Consider the following 16,990-nt stretch of genomic DNA (forward strand, 5'->3'; position numbering starts at 1 on the left):
AGTTCTGACGCCAAACTAAAATGTATTTTGTGAATACGAAACTTCCTAACTACATTTAGAAGAAAGCTACAGTTTTATAATTGTTAATTATGTTTTATAATTTGAATTTGTGACGTTCTAGTGCTGAACCATTTGCTTGAAAAGAAGTCGGTGAGAAGTCATGGCAAGCCGCTTACCGGCCGGTCAGGAATCGGACATGGCGGCTGTAAGAGAATCGTAAACATGCACTTGTAAAGTTTGTTTCATCAAACGCGTACCTGTTTACTAGTGAATTGCTGTGACTTGTAACGTGCAGGAAAGCAAAGGTGCGGTGATACACGTGCTACTTGAAATATATCTTGAACGCAATCTACAAAGTTAAAACCGCGGAACACATGGCTCACATGGTTGCTCTGAGGTCGTTGCTCCGCACGAGAAGTTTGTCTGCAATTTCACGTAACCGCCGTTGGGAAAGCACTTCGGCCGGTGAGAATTCCAGCGATGTCAAGACAGAAGGCTCAGAACACGCCGCAGTAAAGAAGAAAGGTGGATTCGCTGAGGCGTTCTTGAAGTTTCAAGAGTTGTCTTTGGCTAAGGACGCACCTGAAACGCCTCAGCGCTTCTCAACTCTTTTAAGAAACTCTAAATGGATCGACCTCGGTGACCCCGAGGGCAGGATCGTGATCGGCAGGATATTTCACGTAGTAGAGGATGACCTGTACATTGACTTTGGTGGCAAGTTCCACTGTGTGTGCAGAAGGCCTGTGAAGAACTCGGGGTAAGCTGGGTTGTCGTTTGAAATCGACCGTGTAGAAATATTAGTTATATGCAACATCGTTAATCATCGCTTAACAGACGGTACGTTGGAAAAAAAAAAGCGCTGAAACATTGCGTTCGTCCCATCGTTATTCATATGCGATGTTAACGCCTTCGTGTGTGGCGTGGGTATTCAGGGATGTTCTTCCTACGTCGCATCTATTTACCGTAGATTCAGTGTTTCAACTAGCCTAGCGTTTCCTTTTTGATAGCGTTCGATGAAAGCTCGTTATGATTATGCAAGCGCATATTCACATTTCACCGTGAAGTAGAGTTGCGCACCGCAGTTTGTTGTTGATGGTATTTTGTATGCAGAGCAAATGTTTGTTTCATGGATGGTTTGTTTGTACGCTTCGCCATTCACGCATGAAAGTGTGACTTATCACCGGCTAAATATCGGCCAATAATTAAAAAAAAAACTGTGACAGTTTTGGTATAGCGTAAAGCAGCAAACGCAAAGAGCGTTAGCGTTGCGTTCACCACACTGCGCATGCACTGTACGTAAACGGTGCTGGAGCTCTTACGTATTTTCACGGCCGCTCGATGCAAAGTTTTGGATCGAACGGCCGTGGTATTTTTGTATAAGCTCGGCATTTCGTGTGTATTTGGCTTTCCAGTACTTTGTGTTTTTTACATCTAGATGGCGCTGTATTTGTTTGCGTTAACGTTAACTCTTTTCTCCGTTCCGCTATTCTAAAACACTACCTTGTGCCGCGCAGTGAAGTCTCTCTTTGCGTTAGCGTTGCGTCGCACGCTAACGCAAGGATTTTACGCTATACTAAAACTCGCGTAAAATCCTTGCCTTAGCGTGCGACGCAACGCTAACGCAAAGAAAGACTGCACTGCGCGGCACAAGGTAGTGTTTTAGAATAGCGGGAACGGAGAAAAGCGTTAACGTTAATGATGATGATGATGATATTATGGCCAACCCTTTGTATCGGGTGGACGTGGCAACCACGCCCAAGACAGAATGACGCTCTATTGCCTACCTATCGAGCAAAGCAGGCACAGGTAGGAAAAGGAAAGAACACCAAAAGAAAGAAGAGAAAGGAGAGAATGCGCTGCACCGATAAGCAGTCATTGGGGTCCATTCGCAAGTGCCGCTCGCCAGCATTCAAGGCGCCTCTTTGTCTCTGCGACTACGGCTCTGTCTATACCGCATGCACCATCTGCTCTACTAGTCTGTTCGAAACCAAGGGCAGCCTCCAGAGATAAACCCTGCGCGGCAGATGGCCCGATGCTCTCACACCGTAGCACCACATGTTCAATGTTTTCGTCCGCTTGCCCGCACACTTGACACCGCACATCACTGTTTATGCTTCGAAGGCGTACAAGTGTACGGAGCGCACCAGCTCTTGCTTCAAAGAGCAACCTACTCCCGAGTGAATTGTCATACAGGTGCACCATGCCAATAGAGTTCTTATGACATCGGTACACAGCCAACGTCGACATTGCTGCCATATTTCGTATCCAACGTGTTTCTTCTTCATCTTGTACTCGTTGCCGCGCCTGTTTTATCCAATCCGCCCATAAGTTTGCACTGATAGGGGAGCGAAACAGGCCATACTTACTTTCAATGAGGTATAAGCGCATCACCCAAGGCGTGCGCATACATGTCGCTGACAGGTAATCGAATACACGCCGCGCCCACCGCTCTCAAGGCATGTCGAGCAGGCGGCCACGGTATGCGATCTTGCTGACCGCCTCCCGAGCCTCAAAGCTTGACCAGCCTAGGTCGCCCTGTATAGCCTCGTTGGCCACCGCACCATGGCAGCCGAGAGCTATCTGGCCAACCTCTCGCTGGCGTCGCTCCAGCCACTCTCGCGTGGGCGCCGAGAGGCAAAACACAGCATTCGCAAAGGTTAGCGCTGGTACATGGACGATTTTCCATAGGTCGCGGACCATCACAAACCGGTTGCAGCCCCGCAGACATCGGCGACGAAGGATGCACTGTGCCTGAAGTGCTTTCTGGCGAAGGATGTCCTCTTGGTGGCCCCAGAGGTCCAGTTCACTTGATATTAGGACTCCCAAGTATCTGTATGTCGAGCACACCATCAGAACCTCGTCTCCCAGCCTAATTTCGCCCTCATCCATGCCTGGGCCCGCGAGGGGGACTATTGCAGATTTTTTGGAGTTAAAGCAGAGCCCAAGGCGATTTATCTCTGCCTGACAGATGTTAATGAGCGCCTGTAGGTCCTGCGGGCACTCTGCCATCACAACAAGATTGTCAGCAAAGGCGAGACCAGGTCTCTCATCCATGCCCATTGTATTAAGTTTTAGCTGGAAACCGAGACCACTACTGAGAAGTTTGTGTTCCAGGTTGGCCACGTACAGGATATATAGCAGTGGAGATAGAGGACATCCCTGGCGTAGTCCCTTCGTCACCTTGACAGGTGCAGATAGTGCATCCCCAAAGCGAGCAATGGCAGTGTTGTTTCTGTACAGGCGCTGCACTATAGCTAGTAATGTAGCCGGGATTTCCATAGCAGACAGGCAGTCAAAAAGTGCACCGTGTGGTACATTGTCATATGCCTTTTCTACATCTAGAAAGCAACACAGGAGGGAGCGCTGCTCTTTCTTGGCAATCGCCACACACTCACTATGCACAAACAAATTGTCCTCTAGTCGTCGACCTGGACGAAAACCATTCTGCATCTCCGTAAGCAAATGCCTTGCCTCTGCCCACCTGCTTATCCACTCTTTTAAGATTCCTGCAAATAGCCTGTAGAGCACGCTAGTAACTGTCAGTGGGCGGTAATCTTCAATAAGATCAACTTGGCCTCCTTTCTTCGGTATAAACACTACACGGCCAAGCTGCCAGTCCCTTGGGAATGGCGCACCTTCAATGATCTCGGTGAACAGTCCAGCAACCTGTTTCTTCGTCTCCTTACCGAAACCTTTTAGCACGCCTGCTGGCAGGCCATCCAGTCCAGCTGCTGTACTGGCACTGACATGTTTCAATGCACGATCAACTTCACCTTCGCTGACTTGCCACCGCACACCCAAACCTTCGTCTGGCAACTCACTTGCAAAAGTCTCGTGTTCAGGCACATGGGATGATTCTCCTCCAGCTGCGGCCACGCTTCCCTCTTCTTGGCCATATAAGCAGCGCAAGTGGGAGGTGAGATGTTTTCCAAGCTCTGTAATTGGTTCTCCAGTGACCGAATTTCGAAACTGAACAGGGGGTCTATCAGTCCAATCCAAGGACTGGACATATCGCCAGAACTTCTGCCCTGCAGATTTACCTTCCGCTTTTAGAGAAGAAAATAGGTGAACATTATGTGTGGCGATCTTTGACTGTATCAGCGTTTGCAGCTTGTGTTTGGGTTCAAGGTAGTGAGCCCAGGCAACCAAGCATGCCTCTTTGTCTCCCTTCTTGACAAGGGATCGATGTTGGCGGTTGACCTCCCGGCGAGCTTTCCATGCAGCTTTCACTTCTGCATCCCACCAAGGTTTGCGCACTACACGTGTACCGCGCTTTTCCCACACCATATACCTTTGCATGATTGAGTGCAAGGCTGCCACAAGATCATCGTAGGTCTCAGCCCTAGTTCTCAGTGCACTCATCTCAAACTCATCCACGACATCTGGAGCAACTCGGCTGGGCAAGTACTTGTCCCGTTTCTTTGGACACTGGGCACGAGGCACCAAGTTACTCAAGCAGCTGAACTCGAGTAGCAGTCTATTGTGGTCGCTGCCCAGACTGTATAGACCCTCCTCGTCAATATCCATCCGCCTAAGAAGGTTGTTAAGGCTTGTTGACACCAGTGCATAATCAATGGATGTGGAGCTGCCGCGGGCACACCAGGTTACCTGGCCACGACAGTGTGGTCCCAGATTCGCCACAACTAGTTCCATTTCTTCGGTCATTCGAAGCAAGAGGTGTCCGTTTCCATCTGTGAACCCATCCAGTTCATTTATGTGCCCATTGAAGTCTCCCACAAGTGCCCATTGAACTCTCCCATGCAAACAAATACAGCGCCATCTAGATGTAAAAACACAAAGTACTGGAAAGCCAAATCCACATGAAATGTCGAGCTTATCCACGACCGGCTTAGTAATAAAGCCGGTCGTGAGCTTATCCAATGCCGAATCCGCAAGTGTGTCCCTAAGTCAAGCTTATCGAAAGCCACAGTCGCTGCGTTAATTACGCATGTAGGTGTTTGTTTTGAGCGTTGTTTTGTCGAGAGTCGCGAAACACACCGATTATTCTTGGCATGCCGCGATCGAGTGTTCTGTGGGACCCATATTACGTGTTCTTCTTTAGTTGGGATGACATAGACGCCCTCATGCTTCGGGAACGAGAGCGACCGCGCAGGTTCTACGTGTCCTCAAGATCCACTCAACATCGAAGCTATTCCGGAGGGGACGTTTCGCCGGCAATTTCGCTTCCAGAAAGTGGATTTCCCACTTCTTTCCATTTTTTTGCAACGGACTCCCACCTTGACGTCCATCCGAATGGGTTCAAGGCGAAAACCTCCTTCACAAAGTTCATATCGTCGTCGTTGGTAAAACGCACACGCATTGTGACCACAGCACCGACCACACTACTGTGTTTTGCCGCGGAAAACCTGACCAGCATCGGCTTGACATGCTGCTACACAACAAGCGAACGAGCGAAATACACGTGGGCGCCATTTCGAGGCCGATACAGCAAACATGAGCAAACATTTACAAACCCTCTCGTTAAGCCTACTGCGCCGCTAATCGAGAACGTATATCGTAAACAACGCCCATTTGTCACCTGTGCGCCACTGTCGAAGCATCACCACACAAATCTAAAGCAAACACGAGCATTAGTGGGGAACGAATGAGCCGAACAGTGCAGGCCGACGACTTGCAGGTCGAGATTTAGCGTTCAGCGCTAAATCTCGAAAATAGCGTACGTACGTAAGAGCTCCAGCACCGTTTACGTAAAGCGCATGCGCAGTGTGGTGCGCGCAACGCTAACGCTAACTCTTTGCGTTTGCTGCTTTACGCTATACTAAAACTGTCTATAAATTTCTCCTTCGGCAGTATTGTGTGGAGCAGCCTCGTGGGGTATCCACGTGCTTGCGCCGATCATTCCCGTATATGCATTTTATTACGTGGAAAAAAAAAAATTCATGGCCGTGCAACTACCCTTTGAAGATGATTGGCGACGTTAATGCGATAAGCGATGTGCTTACGGAGACGTCTAATTGATATGTTTTTTGTGTTCTGATAATTGTTATTGTTGAGACATGTGTACTTTGTTGTGCTCGTCGGGTTCTTTTGTTTCTGTCGTGAATTGAGATACTCCGTGTGCTCGGCCGAAAGAATGGAACGACGCTTTCCTTCGCCAACGTATTCCCCGTACCCTGAGACTCTCCTCAAGTTTACGACTTTGGGTGGGCTTGCCAGGGTGGACGCCTCGAAGAGGAGGCGGGGCTGGGGGCAGATCGGACGGAGGGGGAAGGACTCACAGGAGCTGATTCAAAAAGCATCTCACGGCCTCTCTGACGATATCTTAAGATGTTAAGGGCGGTGCTTTTATTTGTATAACTGTAACTCGGAAGAATCGACGACAGCATATACATAAAACGGCAGTGCCTTCCTAAACGGTCATCAACGACAACCATTACATTACATTACAACCATTATGACGAGCAGCACATACCCTGTGACCCAAGATGGCGTGAAAGAGGTTGATTGAAGAGCGGCACACGTCTCCTTTGTCGTTACTAGTTTTAGTACATCTTAATTCATTGTGTTTCATCATAAGACAGTTTTAGTATAGCGTAAAGCAGCAAACGCAAAGAGCGTTAGCGTTGCGTGCACCATACTGCGCATGCACTGTACGTAAACGCTGCTGGAGCTCTTACGTACGTAGGCTATTTTCGAGATTTAGCGGTGAACGCTAACGCACGTTCCGTTCCGTTCCAAAAACTTTTATTTCCATCAGAGAAGGAGACCCCCTACTCCCTGTCCCTGGCGCGCAGGCCTAGGGACAGGAGTGGGAGTCTCCGCGACTAGATGCAGGCAAAGAGTTGTTGACTCTTCGCGGCCTCTGCCGCCAGATGGATGGCTCTCCTCTGCATGGCGGGGTCCGCGCTTTGCAGAAGGGTGTCCCAGGCTTCTCTACTATTTATTCCTTCCTTGACACCTGGGGAGTCTACGCATTGCCAGATTATATGGTCGAGGGTCCCCCTCTCCCCGCATCTCTTACATTTATCGTCTATATCGTCGTCTTTCAGTACGTGTGACGCCCATACTGGATTTATGTAGTTTCCTGCTTGCAGTCTGCGCCAGGCTCTCGCCTCTCTATTTCCGAGCTCCTTGTCCGGAGGGGGGACAGTTCTACGCTGAAGCTTATAGTTTTCAATTATTTCTGTGTAGGTCTGTAGTCTCTCGTCTAGTTCCTTGCAAGCGGGCGGCTCTGTTCCTGCCCGGAAGTAGAGATCTCGGGCTAGCAAGTGTGCCGCCTCGTTGCCTGGGACCGACGTGTGAGCTGGTGCCCATACGAGGCTGATTTTTCTGTCAATTTTCTTTCCTGTTAGTATTCGTATCGCTTCTGGTGCGATTCTGCCTTTTCCGTAATTGTGGATGGCTGTTTTGCTGTCGCTTATTATGTAGCTCGCCTTGGTCCCGACACAGGCAAGCGCGATTGCTACTTCCTCCGCTGCTTCCGGATTGCGGCTGCGTATTGTTGCTGCTGAGACTGCTTCGCCTTGGCCATCAACCACTGAGGCTACTGCCGCACCCAGTTTGCCGCTGGCCGCATCCGTGTACGCCACTATCTCCCTATCTATTTCGCTGAAGCGTCTGACCAGTGCTTCGGCTCTCTTTTCTCTCCTTTCTTTGTTGAAGGTGGGGTGCATGTTTTTGGGAAGTGGGTCTATCCTTAGCTGTTCTCTGATTTCTCTTGGTATGTCACGTTTCTTTTGCATGCCTCTGTCTGTCTGCAGCCCCACCATGTTCAGGATAGCTCTGCCTGTATATGTTTGGCTGAGTCTTTCCTGTTGGGCGGTTTTAACTGCTTCGGCTGTTTCTTGCCAAGTATTGTGAATTCCCATTGTTAGGAGTCTCTCAGTAGAGGTGCTTATGGGTAGTCCGAGTGCTCGTTTATAGCATCTTCTGATGATCGAGTCTAATTTGTCTCTTTCTGAAGCCCGGATGTTAAGGTATGGTGTGGCGTAGCTAATTCTGCTGATGACGTACGCTTGTACTAGCTTAACTAGGCTTCTTTCTCTTAGCCCTCTCCCCTTGAGAGCTATTCTTCTGAATATCCCGGTGACTTGTGCTGCATAACCTTCCAGTTTCCTTATGGTTTCGTCGTTGTATCCATTGCTTTGGATGAAAAGTCCTAATATTCTTATCTTATCTACTTTGGGTACTGGTTTGCCCCCAACCGTGATGTTGAGATCGCTGTCTCTTTTCAGCCTTAATGATTTGGGATTGTACATTAAGAGTTCCGATTTTTCTGGTGAGCAAGCAAGTCCCCTAGTTGCTGCATACTCGATCACTGTGTCCGCGGCTGTTTGCAGTTTGTTTTCTATTTCCGCGTCGTTACCTTTGTGTATCCAAACATTTATATCGTCTGCGTACATGCTGAAGTTTAAATTTTCTATTTTCCTGAGTTTAGCCGGGAGGCCCCTCATAGCCAGATTGAAGAGGAGTGGGGAGAGTACAGATCCTTGCGGGGTACCTCTGTTTCCCAGTTCTATTTCTTCCGATTCCAAATCCTGGTATCTAATCTTTGCCGTCCTGTTTGTCAGGAAGTTCTTTATATAGTTGTAGGTTCTGCATCCTACACCTATTTCTTGCATTTCTGTCAGGATTGCCTCGTGTTTGACATTGTCAAAGGCTTTCTTGAGGTCTAGAGCTAGGATTGCTTTTATATCTCTCGATCTTGAGTTTATGATGTCGTGCTGAAGCCGCAGCATCACGTCCTGGGTACTTAAGCCCGGTCGGAATCCAACCATCTCATTCGGCCATAGTTCATTTCCCTCCATGAATCGGGTTAACCTTGTCTGGATTACATGCTCCATTAATTTCCCTACGCATGATGTGAGGGAGATCGGCCTGAGATTCTCTAGCTTAGGGGGCTTGCCCGGTTTGGGGATTAGTATGATGCTAGCCTCTTTCCATTGTTTCGGGAGTTCGCCTTTCTCCCATACCTGTAGAATGTATTTGGTTATAGCTGTGATCGACTCATCGTCTAGGTTCCGCAGCATCTTGTTTGTTATTCCATCTGGGCCTGGGGCCGATTTCGTTTTAAGTCTGATTATTTCCCCTCTCACTTCTGCCTCTGTTATGGGTGCATCTAGCTCCTCATTTAGGGGTCCCCCATACTCTGGTAGGTTGGTGCGAGTCACGCTTCCTATGTATGTTTGTTTGATCTCTTCCATGAAGCTCTCGTCTGTTCCGTCGTATTTATGTCGTGTTTTGGCTAGCCTTATGTTTGTCTGCGACTTTGATTGGGTTGGGTCTAGCAGGTGTCTTAGGACGTTCCATGTTTTAGCTAAACTCATACCTTTTTCCATGTCATCACATGTGCTACACCAGTTTTGCTCGCATAGCTGTAGTGCGTATTTTTCAATCTCTCGATTTAGTCTGACTATTCTTCTTTTTAGATTCCGGTTCCATCTCTGTTTTTTGAGCCGGCTTTCTAGACTACCCTTTGCTTCCCACATGTGCAATAGCTTGTTGTCTGCTATAAGTGGAGCGTCTTGGCCTTCTAAAGTAACCGTTGCTTCGGTGACGTGTTTTTTAAGTGTGTCTGTCCATTCTCTTAGATCTGTGATGATTGTGGTTGGAGATTCCTCTCGCCGCTTTCTAAATCTATCCCATTCTGTAACTTTTGGCTGTTTTAGTCGTTTTTCCTTTACTCCCTTCATTAATGTGGTGGCAATTATATAGTGATCGCTGCCTAAGTCTTGTCCTGTATTGTCCCACGTTACTGTTTTGGTGTTTTTGGAGAGTGTTAGGTCGGGTGTGGTATCTGCGGTGACGCTGTTTCCTTTTCTAGTTGGGTTTCCTGGGTCGGTGTGTAGTGAGAGGTTCAGTTCCTGTATGTCCTCCCACAGCTGCCTTCCCTTGCCATCCCTTCTGTTGTATCCCCATTCCTCATGCAACGCGTTTAGGTCTCCTACTATGAATAGAGGGTTCTTTCCTGCTGCTTTCAGGGCTTTGCGGAAGATGGCCCTAAACCTGACTTTTTTCTGTCTAGGACTTGAGTAGATGTTTAGTAGAAATAGGCTGGGCTCTTCTTTTCTACCCGTAAGCATCTCCACTAAGACTCCTTCTGTGTCCCTGGATTGAATCTCGTGTTCGATTGTTGCTACGTTTCTTTTCACTAGGGTTGACACTAGGTGACACTAGGTTGACACTAGGTTGACACTAGGTGACAAATGGGCGTTGTTTACGATATACGTTCTCGATTAGCGGCGCAGTAGGCTTAACGAGAGGGTTTGTAAATGCTTGCTCATGTTTGCTGTATCCGCCTCGAAATGGCGCCCAAGTGTATTTCGCTCGTTCGCTTGTTGTATAGCAGCATGTCAAGCCGATGCAGGTCACGTTTTCCGCGGCAAAACACAGTAGTGTGGTCGGTGCTGTGGTCACAATGCGTGTGCGTTTTACCAACGACGACGATATGAACCTTGTGAAGGAGGTTTACGCCTTGAACCCATTCGGATGGACGTCAAGGTGGGCGTCCGTTGCAAAAAATTGGAAAGAAGTGCGAAATCCGCTTTCTGGAAGCGAAATTGCCGGCGAAACGTCCCCTCCGGAGTAGCTTCGATGTTGAGTGGATCTTGAGGACACGTAGAACCTGCGCGGTCGCCCTCGTTCCCGAAGCATGAGGGCGTCTATGTCATCCCAACTTAAAAAGGACACGTAATATGGGTCCCACAGAACACTCGATCGCGGCATGCCAAGAATAATCGGTGTGTTTCACGACTCTCGACAAAACAACGCTCAAACCAAACACCTACATGCGTAATTAACGCAGCGACTGTGGCTTTCGATATGCTTGACTTAGGGACACACTTGCGGATTCGGCATTGGATAATTGCTCGACATCTCGTGTGGATTTGGCTTTCCAGTACTTTGTGTTTTTACATCTAGATGGCGCTGTATTTGCGTTAACGTTAACGCTTTTCTCCGTTCCGCTATTCTAAAACACTACCTTGTGCCGCGCAGTGCAGTCCTTCTTTGCGTTAGCGTTGCGTCGCACGCTAACGCTAACGCAAGGATTTTGCGCTATACTAAAACTCTATCACATCGAATTTAGCAGTTCTCACTAATTTGCAAGTGAAATTTAACTTCTATATTCATTAGGCCGTATTGGGCCACAGTGTTGGGCAATCCTGCACTGTGGGTATGATGAGCCATAATGTACGAAGATAACAACTACTACCCAGTGATGACATTCTTCCAAACCGAACGCAAAACTTCTACCGTGCAGCATCTTAAACAGCATACTTCACGACGATCTAAACACACTAGCAACAAACATCATTGCGTTGGTTGTATCGCAGTGCTAGGAAACTTGCCCAAACGGTTCTCCAGTTTCGGTTTCGTTTCCCAAGAGGTGACTGTATCGTGACGCTGCTCATTGTGAGGTTCGATGTATCACCGTAGTGTATGGGCGACCAAGCGGGCCCGAGCGAGTGTCAGAAAAAAGTCAGAGCGTAAGTCGGATCATAGAACGTTCTTACGTGTGTGTGCTATTTCTATCTCCATCTGCCAGGCAAGCACATCTTCCTTGACATCATCCCTAGTCACCTTACGTCCTCCCCCCCTCCTCATTTGTTTTTGTAGTTCGAACACGAACGCTTTCCGCGAGATACCGCATCTCATTTTGCATATTTTGGCGGGTAGTTATACCTGTAACAAAATTGATAACTGTGCTTGTTGGTTTACTTACATCTTGAAACGAGAACGAACAGAGTGGACAGTGCGAGGCGCTTCGCCCTGTCCACTCTCTTCGTTCTGGTCTTTGTGCGCTTTTGCAGTTTCAAGATGTAATTACGGTTGTTCACCCAAAATGCATGGCGATGGTAACCGCATGTGTGAGGGCATCGCAGGAAGGGAGCCACTTCCACGGACTCATTGCCGCCATCACAGACAATAAAATTTTGGTTCCAAGGCAGTTAGCTAACGTACGTTATTGTATAGTTAAAAGTGAATCTGATATTGCATAGTTTGCATTTACTTGGTTGAACTTTATGGATATACTTATCGTTTCACCAATCCCTTCTATTAGCCCCGAGAAAGAGGAATGGCGCCCTCTCGCGAGTGACGTCACGGCCAGGACGCCGCTCGCTCCGGCTCGCTCGGCTGCCGCGCGCGCTCGTTCCCTTCGTGTATGCTTGGGGTATAGGTGGCTCGAGCCGTACGTATTGAAGAATAAGTCGGCTTCTTTCAGCTGCCACACCTTAACCACAGTTTCTTCTTCAAAAGCGTGTGAGTCAAGAAACTTTGCGGCTTGGATATCGCAAGCTAAGTAGCGTTAAAGGGGTCTACTAGGTCTTGCAATGCATATATGCGCCGTGTCTATCGGTAAATTTTGACTAAAAAAAGAATATCTGCAAATTCAACGCGCGAAGTTGTGTACGATGCTTCGCTAAACACTTAACATTCCTTTAGTATTCAGCTATGAGAAGTATTGCATTTTACGTGGAAGAAAAATTTGGTAATTGGCGTCAACATGTTATCCGATGTTAGAAAGACACTGCCCAGCGAAGCTGTCATCATGATTCCTATTACTCTGGTGTGTTGTTCTATTCAAATATGGTCATTCATTAATTCGTAAAAAAATAGTTAGGCGCGCATTTCTTATGAAAATGTTTGCTGCTACTTTCATCCCCCTCTGAAACAGGCATCCAAAAAACGAGTTGCTCATGGCTGCTAACACGACGGTGCGCCCTGTCGAGTATTTACATAGTTAATTCACAAACACCATAGTAGCAATCACCTGAGAGAAAAGTTTCGTTGTTTAGATCGAGAGCCACTCAATTGAAAGTGATGAAATGTATCATAGTGGCCCTCAGTAGCCTTTATCGACAATATGGCACACCCCTGATCATGTAACGGTAGCAATCGACTGTCCGTATGGCGAGGCACGCTATGTTCGCGAAACCCATCAGTTCACTTCAACTTCGAATTAAAACCATAAAGCATTTTTTTACAGCGCCAACTGGAATGGCTAAAGTATTCTCGAGCTACTACTACGCAGCTTAGATTGCCTACAAAAGGAAAATTCAAGCACCTTTTGTCTCACCATGTCTCGATCCAGCGTTACTTAATTATACAAACGGATAACTATTCGCTTCGTCGGTACATAAAAGAGAACCTTGCAGGCTAATTTAAGTTTGCTCCAATCCAATCGCAAACATTCATAAAGAAAGCACCACAAGCCTTGCATATACTTTCACTTGATTTCTGACCCTCCACAGGGGGAATTTCGATATCTTCAATATGTCCCATACTACTAGTCATTGACGCTTCGACTGCTTTCTGGCTGCAGCTATGCGGTCCAGCAGGCATACTTCACTAAAAAAATTGAGCCGAGCAGCCTGTGTCAGTTTGCTAAACAGATTCGTCATGTATATTCCTCAAGCAACAAGCACCAGTAAATTTCTCAAGTGAGTTTGATTTGATTTGATTTATTAATTTCCATTTACACACACACATGTACAGAGGAGTGGTAAATGGAGGTGGATGAGGGAAAAAAGCCGCACAGACGCGGCTTGAGGTAACCTCACCCTCTTAGGTACAATATGGCTGCATGGGGTAACACATCAAGCGCCATATAAATTACATTTATATAGTGGCCATAAAACATTGCAGTTATACAATATATGAAAGCACAGTGAAATATTTCCACGATAACAATGCGAAACACACTGCGGCATTGAAATAAATAAATGATATACACTTGGTAACATAGACAAAAAAAGAGGAACATAACATGCATTATTAATCATTAACAAACGCGCTCTAAAGAGGTGAGTTGAACGTGTAGCACGGAAAAGGGAATATATATTGGTACATTCCTATTTGTACTCTGTAAATAGCTGTAAGCCTTCATTAACTTTACTTCAAATTTCCGCCGCTTAGAAAAATAAACACGTGAAGAACCGCCTAATGTTGACAAGCAGTTAAAGAAGCAAGTGAGGCGTGTAGAATCTAAGCTCCAGTATTAGTTAAGTCACCGTGCTACTGCCGAGCGTTTCTGTGAGGAAATGCAAAAATTCGATATTATACCATGAACTACTCGTCGTGAGCAAACCTGTTTTAGCGGAATAAAATCAACGTAACTGCTGTAGAAGTCATATATAGCCAGCTTTGTGACATACTTGTTGCACCGCGGCAGGTATGGTATCATAACTGGATTCCTATAGGCTATGCTCTTGCGATTGTCGATCCGCGTATGAAAAACCCGCAATGGACTGGTCTGCGTCGCTTCGGCTGGCACTGTAGCGTTGCCTTCGAGAGCTGCATTGTTGTCTAAGAAATTAGCTCTTTGAATAAATGTTCGCAAAGGAAGACGTCTTAAAAATATATTTGAGACGACCACCATAAGTATACAAACAGAGAGAACGAGGGCGAACAAATGAAAACACCGCAGAAAGCGCCCGGAAAACGCCCGAACTGTAGCAGACGACAGGCGCGAGTCCATGCCCTGACGTCACGCGAGCAGCGCTCGCAGCGCCGCTCGTGTTCGTTCTCGGGGCTAATAAGTGCCCCTGTGCCCTAAGGGCAGCATAAGTAAATAAATGAAGTAATAAATTGTTTCTTGACGTAGTGCCTGTCGAGTCATATTTGCATGTGGCCTGTTGGAACCGCACCGATGGCACCGGCTGTTGGAACCTCAGTGCTGACACCCGTTATTGCAATCGTACCGCTGGCGCCCGTTGTTGCAAATGGGTCGCAAGCCCCAAGGGTAGCGTTGGCCTGGCGGCCTGGGGCACACTGGAAGCATCCGAAGGTCCCGGCAAAGCATGAGTCGACTGCTAACAGAACAACTTGTTTATTCTAGCATCGCAAAGAGCGGGCGGTCAGGTCGACCGTAGTGGAGAGACGGGAGAGCACGCTTCTCAACAGAAGAAATCGGAGCCTCTCTCCTGGCGTCCGGGGGCAGCTGCTCTTATACTCTTGGCGTCGCGGGCAAGAAGGAAGGTCACGGGACGACACCACGTGACAGCGAGGCACGGACGGACTGAGACATGTAGAGACGAGTGTAGTGACGCATCAGCCGGGCCGGCGCCGGTCAGTCCTCCTCGCTTCACACTTGGGGAGCTCCTCTCCCCGGCTGCCGCGCTTTGACAAGCGTGGGCACACACACACACACGCACACACAAAGACACGTGGCACTGAACATGCCGGGACGCGCTCGGCGGGGATGCGTCGCGGCCGCTCCGAACGGGCCAAAATGTCCGCCGCTTTGAATGAAGCCCCGACGTCCGTTGCATCCGCGCCGGCCATATCGCGCGTCGTAGGCGAAACGTAACAGGCCTTATGTGTGAGGATGAAGCGGGAAAGCATGCGCCTCTTGCTCGAGAGCGCGGTCTGCGAATGAAGCAATGGTGTTTCTTTCTTATTTTGGGGGGGGGGGGGGGGGGAGGGGGGCAGCGCCGATAGCTGACGCCTTCAGGCCCGTTCTCTGCAATGTTTCTGTGAGTGGCTATGCAACATAATTTCGAAGGCGCCAAATTTCGCAACATTTCCTTGTATTCTCTAAATGGCTTAATGGATGGTATTCTTGCTGACGCAAATTGTATAGTCCTCTGATTTTTGTTGTTTTGCTTTTGTGTATGTGCAAAAGTATTAAAGGAATCTAGTTGTACCTAGCTCCACAGGTTGCTGCCGTAGCTGCCTCCGTCCATAGGCGGTGAAACTACGCAAGTATTCATAGCAAGCATTCAGTGAATGAGTGAACCAGTCGCTCAGTCTTTAATTCCATTGGATAGCCCAAGGTCTACTTCGGGAAGAGAAAAACATGGAGCGTGATAAAAACGTAATTGCAAAAAGCACAAATAAAGTATTTGCAGTTACTGTAGATTTCTGTTAGAATAACGGAAGAAAAAATGGGGCGTAATTTTTTGCGCAGGATTCGTACAGATTGATGTATATACAGTCTCCGCTGCATTTCTCACGTCACAATTAAATTTTAACGATGCGGAAGGACGTAACAGAACTTCCCATGTGTAATAAAGAAGAAATGTCGTTACTTTTTTTATTATAATTCGGAACTGCGGCTGCTCATTCGCCGGTGCTCGAACGCCAGCGAGAGGGACACTAAGTTATCCCTATGCGTAGGTGAATGCGAAAACATTGCGCCCTCGGCGCGATGCCTATGCTCTTTCAGTCATCCTAATTTCATCATCATCATCAGCCTGGTTACGCCCACTGCAGGGCAAAGGCCTCTCCCATACTTCTCCAATTACCCCGGTCATGTACTGATTGTGGCCATGTTGTCCCTGCAAACTTCTTAATCTCATCCGCCCGCCTACTTTTCTGCCGCGCCCTGCTTCCCTTCCCTTGGAATCCAATCCGTAACCCTCAATGACCATCGGTCATCTTCCCTCCTCATTACATGTCCTGCCCATGCCCAGATCCTAATTTAACTCCGCCTTAATTAACACCAAAGGTCGAGAACTCAACTCCCAACAAAGGTCGTGGGTTCGACTCCCACCAAAGGTTTATGGGTTCGTAGCCCTTTTGGACCATCTTGTGGTCACGGCAACGCCGGATTTTCCGCCTCACGAGTCATGTGTAATGCTTTGGCATTCACAAAACGAAGTCTCAGTCAAGGCTAAGCTTCGCGCAAGTGTACGATCCCGGCATTCAATCGACCGTTTTTCTTATGCCGCTGTGTATACATTCATCTGGTCATGACACGAGCGTTCTGCCACGTTGCAGCGACTACGTGCGGGGTGCCAAGGTGCGTCTACGGCTGAACGACATGGAGATGTCGTCGCGCTTTCTGGGCACCGAGAAGGACCTGACGCTGCTGGAAGCGGACGCCACCCTCCTCGGACTGCACCGGGAGCAAGAGAAGAGCACCAAGGCTCAGCCGTAATTGGTTGCTGACGTTTCGTATAGCTGTTGTTTTATAAATAAAGACCGTTGTTAGCACGTGGTGCAGTTGTGGCTGAGATCACTCTTTTTATAAAAACAGCAGTAAAGGCCCTTACGCTTATCGCACTCCACACCATATTCTGTAGAG

The 16,990-nt window shown here is 48.0% G+C and overlaps 1 protein-coding gene across 1 annotated transcript; it reads left to right on the forward strand.

Moving 5' to 3' along the window:
- Positions 1 to 159: 159 nt before the first annotated feature.
- Positions 160 to 16,904, forward strand: mRpS28 (mitochondrial ribosomal protein S28). The gene is made up of 2 exons (XM_065437040.2): positions 160 to 757; positions 16,684 to 16,904. The coding sequence occupies exons 1-2, from the start codon at positions 375 to 377 to the stop codon at positions 16,841 to 16,843; spliced, it is 543 nt and encodes a 180-aa protein (XP_065293112.1). The 5' UTR covers positions 160 to 374; the 3' UTR covers positions 16,844 to 16,904.
- The last annotated feature ends 86 nt before the right edge of the window (positions 16,905 to 16,990 follow it).

The sequence above is a fragment of the Dermacentor albipictus genome, chromosome 5, assembly GCF_038994185.2.
Source record: "Dermacentor albipictus isolate Rhodes 1998 colony chromosome 5, USDA_Dalb.pri_finalv2, whole genome shotgun sequence".
In the NCBI taxonomy this organism is placed as follows: domain Eukaryota; kingdom Metazoa; phylum Arthropoda; class Arachnida; order Ixodida; family Ixodidae; genus Dermacentor; species Dermacentor albipictus.